At 45.0% G+C, this 23,850-nt stretch overlaps 1 protein-coding gene across 1 annotated transcript in view; it reads right to left on the minus strand.

The window, feature by feature from the left end:
* Window positions 1–5,427: 5,427 nt before the first annotated feature.
* LOC138302161 (solute carrier family 2, facilitated glucose transporter member 5-like) overlaps window positions 5,428–23,850 on the minus strand; it is a 91,706-nt gene continuing 73,283 nt past the window's right edge. Inside the window, exons 9-12 of the mRNA XM_069242516.1 lie at window positions 21,097–21,198; window positions 15,821–15,896; window positions 12,529–12,656; window positions 5,428–6,821 (exon numbers count right to left, since the gene is read on the minus strand). Of these exons, the coding sequence (XP_069098617.1) occupies window positions 6,594–6,821; window positions 12,529–12,656; window positions 15,821–15,896; window positions 21,097–21,198 (534 nt within the window). The 3' untranslated portion in view covers window positions 5,428–6,593. The remainder of the gene's footprint in view (window positions 6,822–12,528; window positions 12,657–15,820; window positions 15,897–21,096; window positions 21,199–23,850) is intronic.

The raw sequence follows: 23,850 nt of genomic DNA on the forward strand, positions 1-23,850 counted from the left end.
CTAGAAGCATTGTTTTTACTAAACGATTTTCTTTAAAATTATTTCCCCTTACCTTCAATTATTCAAACATGCACTGATTTGAAATTAAAGCATAGATACAAGCTTTTATTCACACAGGAAGCAATTGGACAACTCTTCCGCCCACATGCACGCCATTCACACCTCTCTCAATCCTGATAAACATGCCCTTAAAATGCTCAGTTGAGAGCAGTATTGCAAACAGTTGATAGTTTAGTGTGTGGGGTGCATAAGTGACTTTGGGAGGCGTTTTGAACAAATAGCATTATTCAGAACTTCAGAAGATTTAGAGTCCTTTTTACAGTGGACAGCAGATGTTCTCCTTAAACTAATGGGTAAATGAAACTCACATGATGTATTTCAAATTGCTGTCATGGTCTGTGGCTTGGGCTTACCTCTTGCGCTCAGCAGGCACTTGAGCGCAGTATTTCGAACTTTTTTGGGCTGTGTTCATTCTGGGGGAAGGACAGAACGGCATTGCTCCTGGAATGTTGCCACCACTTGGCAAAGGGCTTTGCATCTGTGGAGTACTCAGTGTAGATTGCAAACTACATTTACCATGAGCCCGATCAACTCTCACATTGGTTGCCATTGGCAGTGGCCACTTTGAAGTTTCAAGTATAAATTCCTGCATGGTTGACAATGTCCTTGCTAGGCAATCAAGAACCTTTGTTGCTCCAGTCAGCACCGTGGTATCAGATCTTGCAAGATACTGGGAGATTGTTTATTTCTTTAGCAAGCATGTTTAAAACGTTGAAGCTGAAGACACAAAAGACTCAAAAGACTTTTAAATGTGTTGTCTTACTTTGTGAATGAACTTAAATAGCTTGAATTCCAGACTCCAAGTTTACGTTGAAGGACTATTAAACATTTTTGTTGCACATTTTTGTAGCATGTATGTGAGGAAACACCTTTAAAGTGTGTTGAAATATTCATGATGCATATGTTGTATTTTGGGTAGTGGTTGTATTGAGAAGTGATTGATTGCTATCAGTGAGAACTATATAGTTCAGATGAATGTTTGCATATTACAGTTTTACGAAAAGACGGGCTTGAATGTACATCCGGAACCGAGAGTATGTACTCACCAAACCTGAACGTAGATATCTTAGTGAGCAAAAAGAGTTAAAGTATGACAAAGGCAGAAATAACATTGATATCAAAGCAACAGTTTATGTTCCAGCTCAAAAAACGTCAATGTTTACTAAACACAGAGGGAATGGGACATAAAACTAATCTAAAAGTATGTCATTCCATTAGTAATTGACAGATGATTCACTATAGGACAAAGTACTAAAGATTTTAACTTTGCCCTTCATCAGTGCCCAGCAGAGTGATGAGTCAGAGGGACAATTCAAGTGCCTTTTGTTTTCTCTCATCTCATTCCTTTTTTCCTCGAGTCTACTGCTAACCAAAAAAGGTGTGTGTTGCATGGTTGGCTGTGACAATGGAGAGTTAAGGAAACATGCATTGTTCCCCTTGGATCCAGAATTCAAGGTTAGTGCATTCTGACAATTACACTAAGCAACCAAATCTGACATTGACTCCCCCGAACTCAACCTTGTGCGACCTTCCCTTGCTCTCCTCACCTCGGCCATTTTCCTTTCACTTGTCTTTCTCTCTTCTCTCTGCCCCTCGGCCCTCTTTTTCCCCCCTTTCTCTGTCTTTTCTTATCCTACCTTATCTCACCTGCCCTCTTTTTCTCTCCCACCACCCTTGGCTAGAAGGTGCGCTCAGTTGATAGATATATGAGCCGAGGACTGCTGCAACCAGTGGGGACAATTGTGGCCAATGATGACATTAGGCTCTGCTGCATTAGTAACACTGACATGGCCTGGCATCCATCACCCTCACATTTCTCATCAAGAATGGACCTTGCCACAGATACTAGGGCCATCAGTGACTTATGGACTACTGTGACTTAAATTTGATCCGAATAAGCTATCACTTAGGTCAGGCTGTGAAACCTCGTTGTCGATGAAATGGACAATCATCTAAGGCTGCTTTTCATACAAAGTAGAAACATGGGGATCCATTTTTCATCACCACCCCAATGTCTGGAACTATAGCTGCCAGAGATACCGTTTGCTTACATGTGACATTTACATTTTTTGCAGAGAAATTATACGTGAAATTTCAGTGTCCCTAAGTGTGGCAATTTGAATCATACTTTATCGTGAACCAAACGGGACAGCTGTGTCCAAGTGAAGACTTTGTTTTCCGAATTTGCAGGCTTTTCTGAAATGCAATGGTCTAAAAGAGCCATGAGTGGCTGCAACATCCTGGAACAATGAGGCAGGTGAAGAGGACACTGATGTAGCAGATCGGATGAACCATTGTGTGTGCATAAGTTGCAGCTGGGAGCCTTTTCTTGAGCATCTCAATGTTTCAAGGGTGAGAGCTCAGAGGCAGCTTTGAGAAGCAGAACCCCTGGCACAAGGGCAGTCAATGAATAAACTAACATTGTGACACTGATAGAACAGTTCTCTATGATGTTATCCATATGGTAAAGGGAACGTGACTGATAGATTTTCCTTCAGATTTAGCAATTCTTCTAAGACTTGGGGAATTCACCACCACCACTTACCTCTAAGTAAATCCCTTAGACTTTTCAGGAGCTAAACTAGACCTTATGAGCAACTATCCAATAGCCTCTGCCTTGATATAGACTACTTGAAAACTCTTAGAACCCTTTCTTTCCTGCCGCTTGAGCCAAGTAGTATTCTACTCAATCCATCCTTAAGGCAACTCATCCATCCGTAAGACAACTCCTCCATCCGTAAGACAACTCTTTCAACCTCTCCATCTTTCGCTTTGGCACTCTCCCCACTCATTTTCTCTTTGTTGTTTTCCTCCTCACTCATTTTCTCCCCACACTTCTCACTCTCTGTCCCACCCTGCTCCTTTCATTTATTCTGTGTTGCAAATATTTCACTATCCTCTTCCTCTCTCCTCCATCGTTTCCCACTTCTGTCTTCAACATATCCTGTCTTTCTCTTCTTTCTTTGTCCCAAACTATCTTACTCAACTTATATAATTCTTTTCCTCCCTCCTCTATCTTCCCACTCCTCTCTCCTTCCTATTTCTCTTCCTCTCACACCTTACACCATCCTTGCACGACCATCCGCTCTTCGAATTGCTCTTGCCCTTCCTTTGTCTGTTTTCTACTTTCTCCGTATTCGCCGCTGCTTTTACCTTTCCCTCTCACTCCTCCAGTCTCACCTCTGTCCTTGTGTCTTCTCACTTCCCTCCCACCAACTTTTCACTCCCCCATCCCACCTTTGTGCGACTTTCCCTTGCTCTCCTCGCCTGGTATTTTACGCTTCAATTGTCTTTCTCTCTTCTTTCTGCTTTTAACCCCTCTTTTTGCTTCCCTTTCTCTGTCTTTTCTTATCTCACCCTCTCTCTTCTCTCTCTCTCCCGCCTGCTTCTGTCCTCATCTCTCCCTTCTGTCCTCCTCTCTCCCTTTGCAGCACTTTCTTCCCTCTTTGTCTCATCCACTGTCCCCGCTGCCGGTGAGTTCTGATCATGTTTGATGCTCTGGCAGCCTTGTAGTTTGAAAGGCTCTCTGTTATACGTTTAGTTGCCACATGACCCCCATCATGTGTGACACCTCATGCTAGTTCTGGCTTTTTAAACAGCATCTGCTCGCATTCTGGTCCACGAGGTTTCACTTTTCCAAGTATGAATTAGAGGTTAAATGTCCAGTGCACAAAGTGCTGCTGGTTAAAAATCCAAGCTGAGCCTGGATGAAGGTGTCAAACATGGCCCAGCCAGCAACAAGTTTGTCTCAATGGAAGTAGCTCATCTGGTGTTGTGCGGGAGGTCTGTCGAGCTCCTTACCCTAAGCAGGAGTCACAGCACTTAGGCTGTCCTCTAGCGCCTTCACAGTGCTGAAGGTGACTGCTCTTCTGTAATTGTTTTTCTGCTCTTTTGGAGATGAGCATGAGGCCTCTTGTTGGTAATTCTAGGTGTATGGACTGGGAAGAGGGGTTAGGCATTGAGGGGGAGAAAGCATTCATCACTTCTGCCTCACCCAGAGCGTGTATGTGGACTTGAACGCCTGATTCTAGGCACTGTCATCAGACTCTGAGGAAAGACTATAGTCTGAGAGGGGGCGTTTACAGGTAGAACTCCTGGCAGGGATGAGAGCCGCCAAAGCCAGAGCTCACCCGAGATCAGTAGAGTCCATCAAGCATGGAAGAGAGAAAAACTGCAGGTGAGAGGTGGGTGCGGCTTGGATCCCTGTGACTGGGGATTGAAATGCAAATATTTACTCTGGAATACCATAAAACAGAAAGGAGGCGGAGTTATGGCTGGTGCTGCCATGTGGGGGGAATCAATGACAGCCAGCCTATGCATTGTTTTTGAGAATCTGTGCACTTAGAAGAAACTGGCAAAAATGTACTTGTTAACTAAAGAAGTCACAGAAAAGTGCACTTTAGGTTGGTGGAGGGGGTAAGCAGTACTTGAAATGGTGTATAAGGTGGGGGCCACTAAAGGGGCTGTGGCCTGTAAAGATTAGTTAAGAATTATTTTTGAGTCTGTAACCAAAGGCGTGTCCTTATACCTGCCCCTAGCATCACTTGGCTTCCTCCTCTTCTTGAATCTTCTCCTGAACTTGAACTTTTAGTCCTGGTCCTGAGGCTCCAGGTTCTGGTCGTCTGGGTGATCTTGTTAAGATCGCAGTAACCAAAAGTCTGACCAAACTCTCCATGAGAGATCCATAATATAAGAGGAGTACACATAGAAAAGTTCAAGGGTCCTTAATCACAGCCTAAGGAGCTGTCAATGTTCACCTAATCAGGTGACACCAAACAACGTTAAATCTGAAGCATGTCCTTGGTATAGCTTCGTTTTCATCCACTGGTCACCACTATCAATTCTAACTCTACTCTTGTGTGTTCATGCATGGGCGGTCCTATGCCTTCTGAAGGTGTTGTAGGGTGGCACAGTGACTCCACATTTAACAGTATATGCTGCACAGGACTGCTAGCAGGGGCTCTGAGTTAGAAGGTTGGCTAACATGTGTCGCTCGGTGGTTACTGTGCGCCCACAGTTAGTGCATATTCTTAGCTCTGCACTTGCTTTTCTAGACTCCACCGTCTTTGACTACAATTTGTAAACATTAGATCTTGGTTTTTACGCTATATCTCGTCACATTTCAGTAGCATCTAAGAGGTGAATGAGGAACGTTTCAACTCCTAAACAGTGGATTACGAGGGGACGGCGAAAATGAGACAACGGCATCATGGATCAACAATGAACTTCAGCATACATTTTATGGCTCGCACTTCCCTTCTTGAACAAAAACACACAGAGATGACTTTGGAATTAGCAGACAACTACACATTTATTTTTTTCGACGCGTTCTAAACGAGAGAAAATGACAGCAATGTTTTTTTTCTAAAAAAAAATATGTTTATCATCCCGAACAAGGCAGATGTATTTTAATGGGAACTTGCATAAATCGACTCGTGATTAAGGGGTGTTATGGGTGGAGGTGTGAGCAAAGGAGAGAGTACTAGTGAGGGTGGGGTGGGAAGTTGGGGAGAGAGACAGATGGCCAGGTGTGTTTATAAGGAAGGAGAGGGAAGGGTCGAATGGGGGTGGAGGAGAGGCACGATTGGCAGAGGGCTGTTAGGAAGGGGAGAGGAGGGAAGGTACAGTGGGGAGAGAGTGGGGTAGGACAGGGCGGGCTGGATTTGCTATGCAGTAGACTCCACATCCAATATACATTAGGATGAAAGCCAGTAGCCTAATTCCTTCTGGTGCCTGCAGTTTTACACTTTTGGGTTTGTAAAGTGAAATTATTGTATTTCAATTCAGTGAGTATCATTGAGGGAAGAGGGTTCCAACACGCACTCAGTGCTCATGAGTGGAGGCATAACTGGATAAAGTGGCTTGTCCTTGGGCGCTCAATTTCCTTTAGTTAGGAAACCTAATTAGAACTAGTCTTTCCTGGCTCCATGGTCCATAACTTAGTCACTAGGCAACTTTTGCTCCATCAGTCACAATGGTTTTGGGATGTTGATTCATTGCATGGAGTTTTGAGTGAAGCTACTCTGCAATCACTGCCTTTATGATGGGCTGTATCCTCACCAGCTGAGACTTGGAGATGCGCATCAAAGGTTTATGGACACAAACATCACAAGTAGGAAGTTTGTCATTAAGTGTCAGAGGTAGCTTGAAAGGACTGCGGCCCGAGATGTGCTGTCCTTGAAGAAACACTGGTGGTGGCTAATGAGAGGTCCAGCTATTCCATATTCATAGGTGGCTCTGAATGATAGCTGGCTTAGGAAATGATATGCCGCTTTGGTTTAGAGGCCGGCGCATGCAGAAGCCTTTTAATCTGGCCTGTTGCTGGTGAATGCAGGTAAACAGACACATTGTTGACTGGTCTTCTCATGTGGCTCGAGTGTGGAAGATGTCACCTTGAGGTGCATGGTCAGGTCAGAGGCTGGTGTCCCTGCTTCAAGCTTAGACTTCAGTGCCTGCATCTACATGGACAGGTTAGAGGCTGTGTGTTCTCCTCTGTTTTGGTGTGGGCGCCGGACCTACAACATCAGAACAAGTCAAAAGTTGGTAGTTTTTGTCTCTGGCTTCAATGCTGTTGCTTGCAGGTCATCTACCTCCTTGGCATCCAGCTCGGCTTCCACCTCCATCCCGTTTCGCTTGGCCAGAGTCTTGCTTATCTCTAGGAATGTCTTGTTTTTGGTCTCTGGCACCACAAAATAGATGTAAATGAAGGTGAAGAGGCAAATAACGCTGAACACGATGAAGCAGAATTCCTTTAGGCCTTTCTGAAAACGACACAATGGGAGAAAGTTAGCGTACATATTTTGAAGCAACCGGAAGAGGCAGAAATACATGGGGCATAATGACAAAAGGGGTGCGATGTGCAAAAGAATTTGAACAACTCACACCTTTCCTTTTGAATAGCATACACATTTCCCTCTCTGACCTTCTCTTAAATAGTCTTTGGCAAGAGATATACTGATGGGTTTATCAGCAAGCTGGAGTCATATTTCAATCTTTTCACCTGTGAAGCAATGTGATATGAAGAACGTGTGGTTAAAGTTGTAAACTTCCCCCTCAAGACAGGCGGAACCTTCACCCTTTGGGAAGGTGGGTGAAATTTCTTGACATCACTTAACAACCCTATTTCTAGATTCACCCAGTGCCAAATTCCCTTCCCCAAGATGTCCCACTCTAGAAAGGAGTAACTTCGTGGTGCCTGGAACAGGCCATTACCCTCCATCACAACTTATAGTACCACTTAGCCCTGACTTGTATGTGTCAACCTTGTAGTTGGAGCTGTTCAGCATCCATGAACCATCCTCACCTAAAAAAAGACTGCTGCCTGCCCTGCGATGGCGGTTGCTGTTTTGTCATTTTTTACTGTCACTCATGTCCCCCTTTTCTGTACATTTTTTTTTCAAATTTCCACAGCTTTGCGTAGCTGGTGACGTTTAATAAAAATTACTTGAAGTCGTGAGATGCACATCTGTGCAGCCTCACACACCACAAATGTAAAGTCTTGCTGTCGACAAATGTGCGCGTGCTCTCTCTGCCAAGGATTAAGCGGGTCCGAAAAACAAACTTGTGTCACAGTTGAAGAAGATACAGGTGAGGCAATTATGCTATGTTAGGATGCTACGTGGTAATGATGTCAGTTTCATACCCCTTTTCTGTAAAACAGATTGGCACTCTAGAGCATCGGGAAGTCGGGACAATGGTGCAAACACTTTAACATGTGTAATCCGATGACCTTGGAACCTCAGGACCTAGATACTTCTGCAAGCACCCTCAGTGTGATAAACCTCCTCTTTAGACTTACAGACTCACCCTGTAGTTTACACTAACAGTGAAAGACTTGCTCTTGAATTGTGCTGTTGAGCACACTGCTGGGGTGCAGATAACACTAGAATGGTGCGCAATTGATGTAAAACCTGTTCACAATTAAAAGCCCTCTAGGTTAGTAAGATGCCTTGTCTCTGTGCCACAGAAGGGTATGTTTAACACTACTAAACACAGACAACCCACCTCTCCCAGGTGTACGGGGTCGCACACAGTAGACTAGCAGCAGAAGTGAAGGGAGGTCGAGGGCCACTTCTTATATACAGTGTGAGAGTTAGAAATTCTTGTGCGTATCTTTTAAAGTGTTTTTTTACTGTCTTCTGACAAACGGCACTTGCTGTGAGCAACAGGAAAGCTGTTTGTAGGCGTCAGAAGTACACTGCAGCTTGGTAGAGTAGAAGAGGTCATTGTGTGCGGCTTCGGGTGGATGGTGCACTGCTTCAGGGCAGTGGTGCAACTTTCTTAGTTGGTATCTTCAGGTGAACCACATTGTGGTCATGGTCAGCAGGAAAACGGCAATTTCATGAGGAGTAAAAGGTCATCAGGTATTCTATGCCAGCACATTGGTTTGTCCCAGAGGAGTGTAGGAAAATGCCACTGTTGGCATGGCTACTCCCTAAAAGTTTGCCTTTTGTGATGCCAGCTTTGATTGAAAGTGTGCTGGGACCCTGCTAACCAGCGCCCAGCACCAGTGTTCTTTCCCTAAAACTGTACCTTTGTCTCCACAATTGGCACAGCCCTGGCACACAGATAAGTCCCTTGTAAAAGGTACCCCTGGTACCAAGGGCCCTGTGACCAGAGAAAGTCTCTAAGGGCTGCAGCATGTATTATGCCACCCTGTGGACCCCTCACTCAGCACATGCACACTCCCTCACAGCTTGTGTGTGCTGGTTGGAAGAAAAATACTAAGTTGACATGGCACTCCCCCCAGAGTGCCATGCCAACCTCACACTGCCTGTGACATAGGTAAGTCACCCTTCTAGCAGGCCTTACAGCTCTAAGGCAGGGTGCACTATACCACAGGTGAGGGAATAGCTGCATGAACACTATGCCCCTACAGTGTCTAAGCCAATTCTTAGATATTGTAAGTGCAGGGTAGCCATAAAGAGTATATGTTCTCGGAGTTTATCAAACACGAACTCCACAGTTCCATAATGGCTACATTGAATACTGGGAAGTTTGGTATCAAAAATCTCAGCACAATACATCCACACTGATGCCAGTGTGGGATTTATTGCGAAATGCACACAGAGGGCATCTTAGAGATGCCCCCTGCATGCCAGCCCAACTGCTAGTGCTAGGCTGACTGGTCTCTGCCAGCCTGCCACTTCCAGACTAGTTTCTGGCCATATGGGGTGAGTGCCTTTGTGCACTCTGTGACCAGGAACAAAGCCTGCCCTGGGTGGAGGTGCTTCACACCTCCCCCCATGCAGGAACTGTAACACCTGGTGGAGAGCCTCAAAGGCTCAAGCTGGTGTTACAATGCCCCAGGGCACTCCAGCTAGTGGAGATGCCTGCTCCCCGGACACAGCCCACACTTTTGGCAAGTCTGGGGAGATAATGAGAAAATCATGGAGGAGTCACCCCCTCAGCCAGGTCCATCCCTAAGATGACCAGAGCAGATGTGAACCCCTCCTCAGAAAATCCTCCATCTTGCTTTGGAGGATTTAGCCCAATAGGATTAGGGATGTGCCCCCCCCCCCCCAAAGGGAGGAGGCACAAGGAGGGTGTAGCCACCCTCAGGGACAGTAGCCATTGGCTACTGCCCTCCAGCCCTAAACACACCCCTAAGTTTATTATTTAGGGGTGACCCTGAACCCAGGAAATCAGATTCCTGACAACTTAACACGAAGAAAGACTGCTGACCTGAAAACCCAGCAGAAAGGAAGGAGACGACAACTGCTTTGGCCGCAGCCCTACAGACCTGTCTCCAGATTCAAAGAACCTGCAACAGTGACGCATCCTGTGGGCCCAGTGACCTCTGCCAACTCAGAGGACTGCCCTGCAACTCCAAAGGACCAAGAAACTCCTGTGGACAGTGGCCCTGTCTAAAGCAAGAAGAAGAAAACATCTTTAAAGGGACTCCCACCTCACTCCAGAAGCGTGAGTCCCTGACACTCTGCACCTAACGCCCCTGGCCCGTGTCCAGAGAAACAAACGCTGCAGAGAGGACCCCCAGGCAACTCAGACGACATGTCTACCCTGAGCCAACCTCTCTGCACCTGCACGACGCTGCCTGCAGAGGGAATTCCGAGGACCCCCCTCTGACCGCGATGGCCCACTGAAAAGAAACCCAACGCCTGGAAGAAGCACCTCACCCACAGCCCCCAGGCCCATGAAGAACCAACCACCGGTGCAGCAGTGACCAGCAGGTGGCCCTCATCCTTGCCCAGTTGGTGGCTAGCCCGAGAAGCCCCCCTGTGCCCTGCCTGCAACGTTTGAGTGACCCCTGGGACCCTCCAATAATTCCTATTACAAACCCGACACCTTTTTTGCCCACTGCACCGCCCCTGTGCCGCTGAGGTGTATTTTGTGTGCCTGCTTGGGACCCCCCCCCCAGTGCTCTACATAACCCTCCTGGTCTGCTCCTTGAGGACACAGGTAGACTGGAAGTAGAGCACCCCTAGTCTCCATAGGCACCTATGCTATTTGGGTCCCTCTTTGACCTCTGCACCTGACCAGCCCTGTGTTGCTGGTGCTGGGTGTTTGGGGTTGACTTGAACCCCCAACGGTGGGCTGCTTATGCCCCGGAGACTGAACTTGTAAGTGCTTTACTTACCTCAAAAACTAACCTGTACTTACCTCCCCCAAGAACTGTTGAATTTTGCAGTGTCCACTTTTAAAATAGCTTATCGCCATTTTATGCCAAACTGTTTTAATTCAAAGTCCTATCTACACCTATGCAAAGTACCTTACTTTTGATGTACCTACCTGCAATTTGAGTCCTATTGGCCTGGAGTTGTCATTGAGTGTGTGTTCTCATTTATCACCTGTGTGTACAACACATGCCACTACCCTCTGATAAGCCTAACTGCTCAACCACACTACCACAAATAGAGCCTTAGTATTATCTATTATTGCCTCTGTCAAGCCTCTTGGGGAACCCCTGGACTCTGTGCACACTATCTCTCACTTTGAGATAGTATATAGAGAGCCAGCTTCCTACAAGGAGCTTGAGCTATGCCCTCTTAATCCTGACAGTAGGCATAAGGGAATCTTCTCTCTTCCTTGGTGGTTGAGGATGAGTGCTCTGCTCTCAACAATGTCATTTGTGAGGTGAGAATAGGCTTTGGCACAAGTCACCAGCCTCGGCAGCACTCTTTCATGCTCCGGGCTGTGACCTCCATAGCCACACTCAGACTTCTGGTTCTTGTGTTCTTAAGCTCAAAAAGCAGGTTCTCAGAACTAGGGGTTGTCTAACTCTATTTGCCTTGCAATTGCAGCAGAATAACACTTTTCCTCAGTCCTTTGAGTCTTGTTCTAATACAAAATAAGGCATTCAAGGGCCGATTCACAAAGGGCCTCCGTACTTATGGCTGAGGCCCCACAATCATGGTGGGGGCCCGTAGTAGTGATGGGGGGCCCACACTCGTGGCATAAAAGGATAAAAAGTATGGAGGTCCCACCACACGTGCGCCCCCCTATGACTGTGGGGCCTCTGCCACAAGTGCGGAGGCCCTTTGTGAATCAGACTCCTAGTCTTCCTGACCTGGTGTAATACTTCCTTTGGCATGGCACAGACATTCTGGTTGAATCATAGCAGAATGGAATCTCTGCCTCACAGTGCCAGCTTATACTCTCATATATTTGCAGCTAGGGATATAACCAGCCACTCAAATTGCTGCAGCAATTCAGTTTTCAGCGGGATCCTGTTGATTTCAAAAGCATCTTTTTAAAGTACACTTTGATCTCTTGGCAACGAATGTCTCATACTATTCTCAGAGTTTCTGGTTCTGGGTGATGGCAGGCATTCCACTGTATCAACAGGGATTGTGGATTTCACTCAGACAGTCCTTCAGTCAGCCTAGTACTTTACTCATGAAATATGGTTGGGCACCTAGAACATTTTTGTTCATTTAAGTCTTAGCAGTGGCCATGCCTTGGTCAGTCTTTGTCAAAGTTATGCATCTTTGCAGGCCACCAACAGACTAGCCGAGTGAGCACTGTTCCTTAGAGAGTTTGTGAATATAAACCAGACATGAACTGAGATGCTTTCCAGTTGCTTGGGGTTATGTAGTACTTATGAGCGGTGTTGCATTAAGAGCATTGGAGCTTGAAGTCCCAAAGTAGTGCCAACTCCTCACACTACCCACCACTGCATCTTTCTCATACTGCAAACCATACCAGCTTCTCACATTCACCTTTAGTGTCAGCTCCTTCCATTGCACATCAGCTGTAGCTCCTCAAACTGCCCACCAATTTCCAGCTCTTTACAATGCCCCCCAGTTCCAGCTTCCATCCCAGCCCCAAGATACCAACTTTTCAAATTGAGGACCAGTGTAGCTTTCACAAAGTACCTGCATTATCAACTAGTAATAATTCCCACCTGTGTATATCACACCCACTCAGGTGGGTGAGGTGGATATTGGCTTCCGATTGAGGCTGCTACAGCCAAACCACTAGTCGTTAAAATCTCAAACCATCACTCACCTCCATGAATGGGAACACCATCCCCACAGTGAAGTTGGACAGCCAGTGCACTGAACCTGCGACCATGAAGGCTGCTGACCGCGATGACTGCCGGAACATTTCTGTGGTGACCACGTATGGAATCGGACCTCAGAAGGAGAAAACTTGTTTAAGTATAGGCTGGTGGTTTGCATTCTTTATTGATACAAGTATAAACAAATACCAGCACCATATAGTGGAGTATATAAATGTCAGGGATATTGGCCCAAATCATCAAAGCATTTGCTACAATCCATCTGCATTTGTTTAAGCACATCACATTCTTTAAATAATCCACCACCACCTATAAAATATACATCGCTTCACAGTTTTACAGTGGGATAACAGCAGGTGCCTGGTGTCTCCAGAGTCTTTTTAGGCACCAGGTCCCAGAGTGCCTCTACCTGATCAAGAACAGGGATTTGGGGCGTGGATGAGTTTCCACTCTCCTGAAACCCCGCCACCTGTTTTTGTCTGTTAGTTGTGTCCTCTGGAGAGCCTGAAATCATCCTATTTCCTCTTAAGGCTACAAGAATTTTTTCCTCCCTTTACCTACTTCTGGAAAACCTACCAGTAAAACTGTACTGTTCCCTCCTTTGTTCTCTGGCTTTATCATTTCCAACGGCCAATGCTGTTTAACCCGGTTAAAAAAAATAATGCAATGGCTGCTTACTGAACCACTAAAGATGTCTCCTATAAGGATTGCACCATAGTGAAATTAAGTGTTATCTTGAGAGTCTGTGTCTTGGAAAAGCTGGTCATGCTGAGCCACTCACTTACAGACCTGCACTAAGTCACTGCTCTTCTAACACAGATTGGTTGATTCTTAAGGCTTGACTAGTTTGTTATCCTCTTGCTGTGTGTTCTTCCATTTTGTCTGCTTCTCTGCATTGGCACTACTTTAATTAACACCCAACACGTTTGTCATGGCATCTAATAACACAAGAGCTAGAAATGACATTAGAGCTCTTTTTCCGTTTATGTGTTCAGCTTCCCTCCTAAGTATTATTGGAAAGCTGTTAGTTACATTCAATATTTTTTACTTTCTAAAATCAACTATACTCTCATAAATCAATCCTTAGCTCTATTCTGCTCCCCTCATGACCACTCTCTCTTTGGTGTCCATCTTCAACTTTCCTGCTTATTACACAGTCAAGAACTGAAAACAGGACCCCAAGCTTCCACAGACGGGGTTAATGAGCTTTCCTACAAAGTAGTTTATGTTCTTCGTCTGCTGGTCAGCTTGTGTTTGTCTAATGGTACCAGTCGGTGCCCCCTTTCCTAAAGCATTTGAAGAAAAACCCTTTAATATTGTCCCATTTCAAAACCTTTGTTACCTCGGAACCGTAAAAGAGAAAATGAGAAATGTCACATAAAAGCCACTTTCTGCGCCATTGAGGAGTTTACACTTCCACTCACTGATTTCCTGATTTTACTATTTTCACTTCAATTTAGGGTTCTATTCGACTGTATGCCTTCCCATTTCCCCTCTAAAAAACCTCCACAGTTCCCATTCTCCTATTCCTCTGTTTTTTCCTTCTACATCCCCATATTACGCTTCCTGGCCTAACCTCTACAGTCAGCTCTCTTCAGACCTGTCCAGGCCTTTCTTGTCCATCTTCTTTTTCTTTCAGCCAGTGTGGCTTGGATGGTTTAGGTTATATATTGAATGGCCTTAAGAAGGCTAAACAATGCATGCGTCAGGGTGACTAGCAAGTGGAATGTACAGATTGGGTGTAACTAGCAGAAAAAATTAGTGTATAAACTGTACACGTCAATGGTATAGCGAAATCCACACTGTTGTGTCTAATTCTGAAGGCCACGCCTAGTATTTAGGGCTCAGTCTCGAAGACAACATCTAGAGTAATGTGCAACACTGTGAAAATCCTGCTTCCAGCTCTGGGTGACATTCACATCTGGACTATTGTGAACTGTTCTTAAACATATTGCCATCTAGCTCTACAGACCATATCAGAAGTATTGTGTCCAGTACTGGCCGCCATGGCTTCATCATGGTCTCATACACTGCCGACACTCACCTAATGTTTTTTATTTGAAAAGTCAAGTTATCACACAGGAATATATTAAAGTATGGCTCATCCAAGTTGCCCATTGGTTGAAAGCTAGCTGCCTGAAGGTAAACTCTGACAAAGTTGAAATAATGATTTTCTGGGGTTCTCACTCAATCTGATCCACCCCTTGGTGACGAAGGAACTGGGAGATCCACCTTTTCTTGAAAGTACAATGAGAAATCGGGGAACTAAATTTGACGCCGATCTCTCTTTTCATGCCCAGATATTGGCAGTTTCAAGAAACTGTTTTTCTCTATTTCCTTCAAATAATTCTTAACATCATGCTGGCATCTGTAGTGAGACAGTTGTACATGTGCCCATTACTGCAAGATTTGAATATAGCAATCTATATTTAAGCCTACCCCTGTATATTTAAGCCTACCCCTGTATTGTACCCAATGACTTTTTTGTCTTTAAGAATGCTGCAGCCAGGCTCATTTTGAAGTTCCCTCAGCATCGCACCTTAAATCTCTTCACTGGCTACCAGTACACAAAGGATCCAGTTTAAAAGTCTAATAATTTATCAAGCCTTCTAAATGAAGGGCCCAAAATATTTGATTGACAAGCTCACTCACAGCTGTCCAAACATAGATCTGAGATCCTTTAATGTGCTGTTGCTACAGACCCCCAAGATCCTTCGAGTTAGGAAAGGCGGATGCTCATTTTCTCTTCTGTTTCCTATGACGTGGAATAAACTCCCGTTTTCTGAGGGTCTATACCTTCTGAAGTTGGTCTTAGTGGTTATTCATAGCAGCTTAATCTACTTCGGTCGGGGAAGTTTCATACTAATAAAGTGATAGGATGCCCTTGTTGAGATACACAAAATTCCTCTTTCATTCAGTCATTTAAGATGGAGACCTTGCTGGGTCTGTGTATTAAGAATGGGTTGGACAATGTTCAGACTGTCGGGCATGAGGTCATTTGCTATGTTTTCATTTATGGTTAGCAGAGGCAGCTGCTTGTAACACTTGGGTGGCTTAACAGCAAACTAAAGCTGCTCCAGCAGCATCAACAAATACAACTTGTAAATGGTGAGTAACGTGTGGCCATTTTGTGCACATGTGCAAATCTGGTGTATGGCTTTTCCTTGTCTATAGTCAGAGGGACAGAAGGACTGAAGAAAGAAATGGATTCCCTAAGATAGTTGCAAAGTTGTGCCTTATATTGAACCTTCCATTTGTGATTGGACCATGGTTACTTACTGGGTCCGATAGCATGTCCGATGACATACATGATGATGCAGGCAATGCTCAAGTATGGCATCCATGACACGGTGGCCTGTGAATGAAAAATCAGAATTCAGTAATGAACAGTGCTTATCACACTACCCATTCCATTCATACTACCAGGGTCCCTTATTTCACCACTTGTGAAGTGACTGAGACCCAACTCTACAACAATGGGTAACAAAACCATATTTAGGAGGTGCTATTATACAACAGCGGCTGAACCATGAGATGTTCTCCTGCTATGACCCCATAGGAAACTAAGAGCTCGCCCTTTCTGCACTGTGCTGTTGTCTAGCAAAGATGCCTTGAGTTCATGGGGCACCACTTCCTCAGAATATCATAGTGTCATACACCAAGGGCAAAATATCATCCTCCTTCTGTGGAGAAGATTAAACACACAAAAGGTGAAGGGAGAAATGCTTGTAATTTGTCTAACCAATGGCAATCAATCGGGGTAGCATTCCAACCCACTGTTCTTTAGCCCACCACTATCAGAATAGACCCAGCTCTGTGCAAATCAGCTCCAATAGGAAACGTCCAGTGTGAACTGCCTAGTCTGATCCTTTCGAAACCAGAACCCAAGCAACCTAAGACCAGTTTTGGCCTAATTAGGCCTTTTCAGTTGGGTATAGCTGTGTCCAGTGGCACAGGTCTCTCATGTGGGCATACCGTCAGCTACTTAGGGGGTCACATCAATCACACAAATGGTGATGGGAGCAATGCTTGCAAATTGTCTAACCAATGGCAATCACTCAGGTAGCATTCCATGGAATGCCCATGCACCACCCATGGAATGCCCCATTGACACAAAGTACCGCAAAGCAGTGCATTGCTTAGCTTTGTGTTACTTTTGTTTGCAATCCAAAACAAAGTGTGATTTGTGTTGAACTGTAAATCCCACCACTATGGTTTGCATTGGATTTGCATGAAAAAAGTTACACAAATCAGGCAAAAGTGTTGGTAAATCTGGGCCTCGCACATGTTGCCTAGGCTAGAGGACTGGAGAAGTAGACCAGGTTCATATCCTAGGTCTCTTGGACGGCCATTATCCCAACCATTGCAGGATGCTAGAATATGACCTTGGACCCTGGTCTGCATCAGTAGCTCATGGAGTCTCAGAGTTACTGATGTTGAACGCTTTATTGTAACCTTGTCATCCTGTATTAAGGAAATGAATGGGGGTGAGGACAGGTGAGAGCCTTCTCAGATTTCTAAACGCCAAAAGAAGGGAACTTACTGTACATATCTTTAAGCAGAAGATTGAAAGTTTGTACATGAAAAGTTGTCAGGGTTCTGATGCTCGACTTACAGCACGTTTGTGAAAGACCCTAAACTGTGCTGCCTCATTCTTAATTCATTTAGAGTTCATATTCCTGATGTCTCAATCTCTACCCATTTATTACACTGTCCTCAATCCCTCTCCACTCTCTGTCCTAGTTAATTTCCATACTTTACCTTCTATGGATAACCACTTGTTGCTTCCCTTTTCAGTATGGAATTATTGTTCTCCTTCGCTCTTTCTTCATTAAAGTTACTCTTGCGTGCCTCTTTCCTCCAGCTTTCATCGACTGCAACTGTGATGCATTTGTCTTTTGTGTCTCTCCATGTCTCCTCCGGTTCTGCTCCCTCACTTTCTAGGAATGCCCATCCTTTCCTGCAGTCTCACTTTTACAAATAGCCTCAAGCCAGTGATGGTTACACCTGACCCGAGACACGAACAACCTTTACTTCTTTGTCTCTTTTTCACTCTCTTACTGTTTCTCTCTCTCCAACCTCCATTCCTCCATTCTGGTTATAGTTCTCTTATTTCCATTTTACCTCATTCTTTCTTTTATCCCCTAACGTATCTCACCACTTATTCCGTTTGTCTCGCTCTTCTAAATCTCCTCTTCTCTCGCTTGGACTGCCATTGTTGGTTCCTTGTTTATCACTCACTTTGGCTGTCTCTATTTGCTATCTGTCATTGTCCGTCCTTCTCCATCTTGCTTTCTCTCTCTCTCTCTCCCCTTTGCTGTATTTTCTATTGTGCTCTTTTCTGTTTATCTTTCCTTCTCCAACTGTCAACCCTGTTGTTACTCTCTCTCTATTTTTCAACTCCTCTTGAAGAGTGTTTGACTACAGAGAGCTTCGGTGACACCCTTCCTACGTCCTCCTCTCACCCTATTTGTATTATCACTCATGTATGAACATTCAACAAAACGTGAGTATATAACATGTATGTGTTGTGTTTGTGATGGCTGAACTTGCACTATACACCTACTCGAGTAATAGGAAACATTAAGATTAAGGGAAACTAGGGTATAGAATTTTACGGAATAGTGATCCAGGGCCTGAAGAAAGCCGCAGACCTTGTACGAGGCTTGACTCATATAGATAAAACATGCCAATGAAGGGAATTGAGGATCATTGACTGTCCACTATACTTTCCCAAGTTTTTGTTTTAATATTACAATAGTTCACAAGAATAAAAGTTAGCATGTGTGACCTACAGGTACCTTTCTCTTTGTGGGGGGAACATCCAGAACGACAACTCCGGAACAACGACCTACGTTGTTAACGCAAGCGACTCCCTTTTTCTCTGCCCTAACCACGCATGTGCGTTGTTAAGGCAGAGAAAAAGGGAGAGTGCATCAGGAGAGGACGCAGTCGGTAAGTGGAGCTGGGGCACAGATGGGGGGTAGTTTTTAGGGGTGTGGTGGATTAAGGGCTTGGGGAGGTCAGGTAGTTTGTTTTTTTAGTGGTGGGGTGGGGGGATTGTGGTAATTATGGTGTTTATGGGTGGGGAATCAGGGCAGTTATGTTTTAGGGGGTTAGGTGGTGGGGTAGTTTTGTTTTGGGGTTGGGGTACTTTTGTTTTTGGGGATGGGGTGGGGGATCGGGGTAGTTTGTTTTTTGGGGGTGGGGGATCAGGGTGGTTTGTTTTTTGGGGGTGGGTGATCGGGGTAGTTTGTTTTTTGGGGTGGGGTCGGGGTAGTTTGGTTTTTGGGGGTGGGGAGATTGGGGTAGTTTGGTTTTTGGTGTTGGGGTAGTTTGGTTTCTTAGGGGTGGAGCGGTTTGGCTTTTGGGGGTGGGGGTCGGGTTTGATTGTTTTTTGGGGATGGGTCTGGGTAGTTTGATTTTTGGTGGTTTTGGGCAGTTAGTGTTTTTGGGGGTGGGGTGGTCGGGGTAGTTTCATTCTTGGGGATAGGTGTATCGCAGTAGTTTTGTTTTTAGGGGCAGGTGGGGGGGTTGGTTGTTTTTATGGCTGGGGAAGGTTTTAGGGCTCAGGGTGGGTGGGGGGTGTTGGGGTATGTTTGTTTTTAGGGGCAGGGATCAGGTTAGTTTTAGGATTAGCGGTGGGGTACTTCTAGGCCTTAGGACAGGTGGAGGGTCGCATACTAGAACCACGCTTGCCGTTCCCACACACGCCTTTACTAGGCATGCCTTTACAATGAAAAATCGCTGTAAAGGCTTGAGTGGTAAAGGCATTCATGGTAACAACGCGGTTGTTGTTCCGACCGTGTTGTTAAGGCTTGCATGGCTCCAGAATTCGTTGTTCCATCATACATTCTCTTTGTGGACCTCAATGTCATTTGTGTGCAGAAAACACAAAAAGATTTTCATAAGGAGCTCCAGGATGATGGCGCTCACTCTAGTACCAGCAATGGAGTCTGGATGAGGAGCAACCCGATGATGATGCATTCCACCTAGGTTGGTGGGTGACGGTTTGTGCCTTTTAAATATACATACTGAGGCAGGTAGAAATAGTTATTTCCTCAATTACTATAAAACCCTTTTAAGACCATGTCTGCAGCGTCTTTTTGATTTTGTAGCATTCAAAGGGAGGCCACAATTTGTTCAGGCCCATACATCTCTTTACCTCCCTTTCTGACTAATGGCAGACACACAATTGCCCATGACATGTGGTCTCACCACTTTCAACTACAATCCCCTGTGTGCCATACCTACAAATATTGTCTAGAATTGTCACTGCTTGTAATACTAAGCTTCTGCACAGGAAAGCAGTCTGGTCTGTCAGAATGGGAAAATGAGGAGCAGAGTGGCACATGGCTATTGCACCGGGGACTTTCAGGCCTCCAGAAAGCATGAATTGTTACATCAGTGGGATCAATGTTTGGTACGGGGAAATCAGTACCTTGTTTCAGGACCATGACAGGTGAAGGCAACTTCGGCTGTCTAGAGAATGACGCAACAAGGGAAGTTCGCAACATTGGTGTTTGGTTCCCAGACTTCTGCTTATTTCCTAGGGTTCTTGAGTATGTCCACCAGTGCCCAGATTTGTGCAGAGAAGACATTTTCGGAGTCCTTGTGATGGACAATGAATGCCCTTCTGATCTGGAGCAGCACTGTGGGCGAAGGCGAGCTCCTAGATGAATCGTAGTGAGAGCAGTCAATGCATCTAATTAAAAAGCTCTTGCTCTCGCCTATGGAGATGTCTGTACAGAACAGGTCACCAGAAAACATGCATTTCATAAAAGCTGTTTACTCACCTGCATGGAAGTGACAAAGTCCTAAAATGCTTTACCTTCGCAGATGCTAGACATCTTAAGGTCTCTGTATATACGGATATCACATCTCTTTACAGAGTGTATGTAAAGGGAAAGCCCAGGCACTGCAAGTAAAGCCTGAGGGGCTCAACTTCTGAAAATTGTGAATCTAAGTGCTGGCATATATTGATATTTGTGTGTCAATAAACGGGAGCTGAAAGTTCCAGATTTTGAGAGACCTCCATGAAAAAGTCACTAAGGTGTGTGAGAAAAAACACAGGATGTGAGCGATACCTGTACTTGAATCACCTCTCACACAAAGAAGTGAGTACAGCATGGGAAAGATGGCCGATATGTATGGGGAAAAGGCTGACGCATGGAATTACGCATATCACAGGATTCCAAATTAATTTTGTGTGGTGCAGAACACGCTGAGGGCGCCGTGCATTCCTGTAAGGATGACTGATCAAACTGAAGGAAGGGCTTTGAGGTAAATTGGCCCTCCATTTATATACACACACGTTATACAAATTATACATAGAAAGTAACTCCTTACTCAACAATCAAAGCACTTTCAGCTTCACATGGCCTATGAAAAGTTCTAAATAAATACCAGTACAATACAATATCACGAAATCATGGGTGAACTTTGGAAGACATTTTCCATGCATTAACTGTGATTTCCACAAGCTTGGAGATATAGCAAACTAGTATTATTGGTCAAAAAGCAATCCTTAGTTCAAGAAATATCTTGACACAAACCTGCAAATTAAGGGCTACGGTCAGTACCACAGAGGACAGGGTGCAGATGCCAAAGCCAGCCAGCAAGAGGGTCCTCCTTCCAAGAGACTCCACAATGAAGACCTGGATGTGAAAGCAGGAAGGCAGATTCTCATTTCAGAGAGATCTAAAGTTGTCCATCATAATTGAAAGCACACAGTGAGCAGAAATCTGACTACTCCGATAGAAATAGCCAATATTTAAGACATATACATTCTCATTGTCTCTTTATGGGGAAGAAACAAGCAGGCGAAATTTTTACTAGCCAGCCTTGGCACTTTCATTATGCCTTGTTCATCTCAACTGGTGCATTTGATCTGGTGTTCAGTTCATGGAGAAGCTGATATTTCAAGGATCACTGTGCTTGTTTATATATATATATATATATATATATATATATAAGCAAGCACAGTGATATATATATATATATTAGCGCAGCATTTGCGCCACTTTTTGACGCAAAAGCAGCGCAAATTTACAAAATCCAATTGTATTTTTTAAGTTTGCGCCGCATTTGTGCCGCTTTTTGCCGCAAAAGCGGTGCAAACTTACAAAATACAATTGGATTTTGTAAATTGTATAAGTACGGGCCTTAGTTTTTTCGTTTTACGAATTCAAGCTCTTCCCAAGATAGAACAACAAGATCAAAGAGACATTCACTCTGAAACAATCTTTCTTAGGAAATAAACTCCAGATTAGATTTGCTCTTACAGTACACTTTAGAGGGGCTCCATCAGCCTCTTCATTCGAGGTAGACCTAAAAAACACGATCTAAGCAATATTAAGCATCATACCTAAGACCTTTTCCCTGACATAAACGTACTCTGAAAAAATGTATTTGTTTATCTTTGGAACACTGTGCAAATTAGCCTGTCACACCTCTAATTTTTGATTGTAAAGACCCTGAGACTTCTAATTTATGTTTGTACAGACCCTGAGACTTCTAATTTATGTTTGTAAAGACCCTGTGACACCTCCATGTTATGTTTCTAAAGACCCCATGACACCTCTATCTTATGTCCCTAGAAAACTGTAACATGAAGTTATGCTGTCTTCTGACCCGTGCTTTGTTTGTGAACAAAAATACCTGAGAGGGCCTAACGTTTTTCTTAGGAGTCCCACACGGGGTCACTGAATGTTGAGGTGCACGAACACCAAGGCTGCTTAATCTTGATTCTACCGCATGTCTTTCTTCCACACCCATCACTCTTCACCTCACTCTTGTAGGTTCTTTTTAATCTCTGCTTTCTCCCATTGCCATTTTCTTATCTTTACTTTGCTCCCTTTGCTCCTTTTCATTGCTCTGGGTCTAAGTCTCATGATGAAAATGAAGTCCTGTCTCCAAACTTGAGTGCCAGTGCCCACAACCGGCAAGCAGCGGAACATATTGACTCATGTTCAATTGAACCCATTGGAAAGCGCCTTGACAGCTGATCTTGAAGGACTAGGGGGATCATTATGACCCCAGCGGTCGGGGGTAATATGGAGGAAAGTACTGCCAACAGGCTAGCAGTACTTTCCTCCATATTGTGACATTGGCGGTTTGGCCCATCCACAGGTTCCACCCCGACCCCCCACCCTCTCCAGACCCCTCCTTCATACATGCCCCTCCCTTCACACATGCATACACACACCCATTCCCACATTCATCCACGCATGCATACCTCTATTCACACACACATCCACACACACTTACATACATACACGCATTTACACAACTCAACATACATGCACTCACACCCCCAAACATGCACACACATACAACATGCAAAACCCACCCACATACATGCACGCACAGACATACACCCCCACCGCCCCCACACACACACAACACCCCCACCCCCTCCCCTGTCAGAGCACCCACTTACCTGTGTCCAGGAGGTCCTCCAGCAGGAGACGGGACGGGGTGCTGCTGCCAGCAGCAGCGTCTGCCAGCAGAACACTGCCAGGCCATATTAATTCTCATAATATGCCCGGCAGCGGTCTACTGGCGTGGCACTGCTGCTGGCAGAAGCGCCACCTTACCGCCATCCACCGCCATGGCCACAGCTGGATTTTTGCCATCCTTCTGGTGGAAATCCAGCTGTGGTCATAATACGGTGGACGGCTGGTAGCCCGGCGACAGTCTTTTGGCGGCCGTCGCCGCGGCGGTAGGCGGTATATACCGCCAAGGTCCAAATGAGGGCCTTAATGTCCTCTACCAAGAACTAAGTGATTACATTTTTAAAATCCAGTGCTTCCACTACAACACCCTTTAGTTTCTCTACAGAATTTCCAACAGTTCAGCCTAAATCACTGCTTACTTACTATGCCCGTTTTTCTCTGACGTGTCTTTCCACCTATGTGCAACTCATAGCCATCAGCATTCCTGTCTGATCTCCATCAGAGGTTCTATAAGTTTTATTTGTTGCTATGATATGTCTGCTGTCCTTTTAGGGGTCTGTATTTCGTGGACTTGTGCCACTGCAACTAACGATGCTGATGCACTTCTCAAGTGGCCAAAGGCGTAGTGGATCGTATCTGCACAATTTACAAATAGGGGTCCGTTGAGTTTGTCCACTTTACCAACCCCAAAACCTTGCCGCCAACCAACACAACAATGTGGCTGTTAAGTTAGTTGTCTGCTTGCTGCACTTATGTCTTTGTTCACCTATGGCTGTTTTCTTCTGTTCTTTTTATACTTATATCTACTTCTACACATACATTATTTGCACCTTTTTACTCCCTCCATTTTGC

Source organism: Pleurodeles waltl, chromosome 6, assembly GCF_031143425.1.
Source record: "Pleurodeles waltl isolate 20211129_DDA chromosome 6, aPleWal1.hap1.20221129, whole genome shotgun sequence".
Classification (NCBI taxonomy): domain Eukaryota; kingdom Metazoa; phylum Chordata; class Amphibia; order Caudata; family Salamandridae; genus Pleurodeles; species Pleurodeles waltl.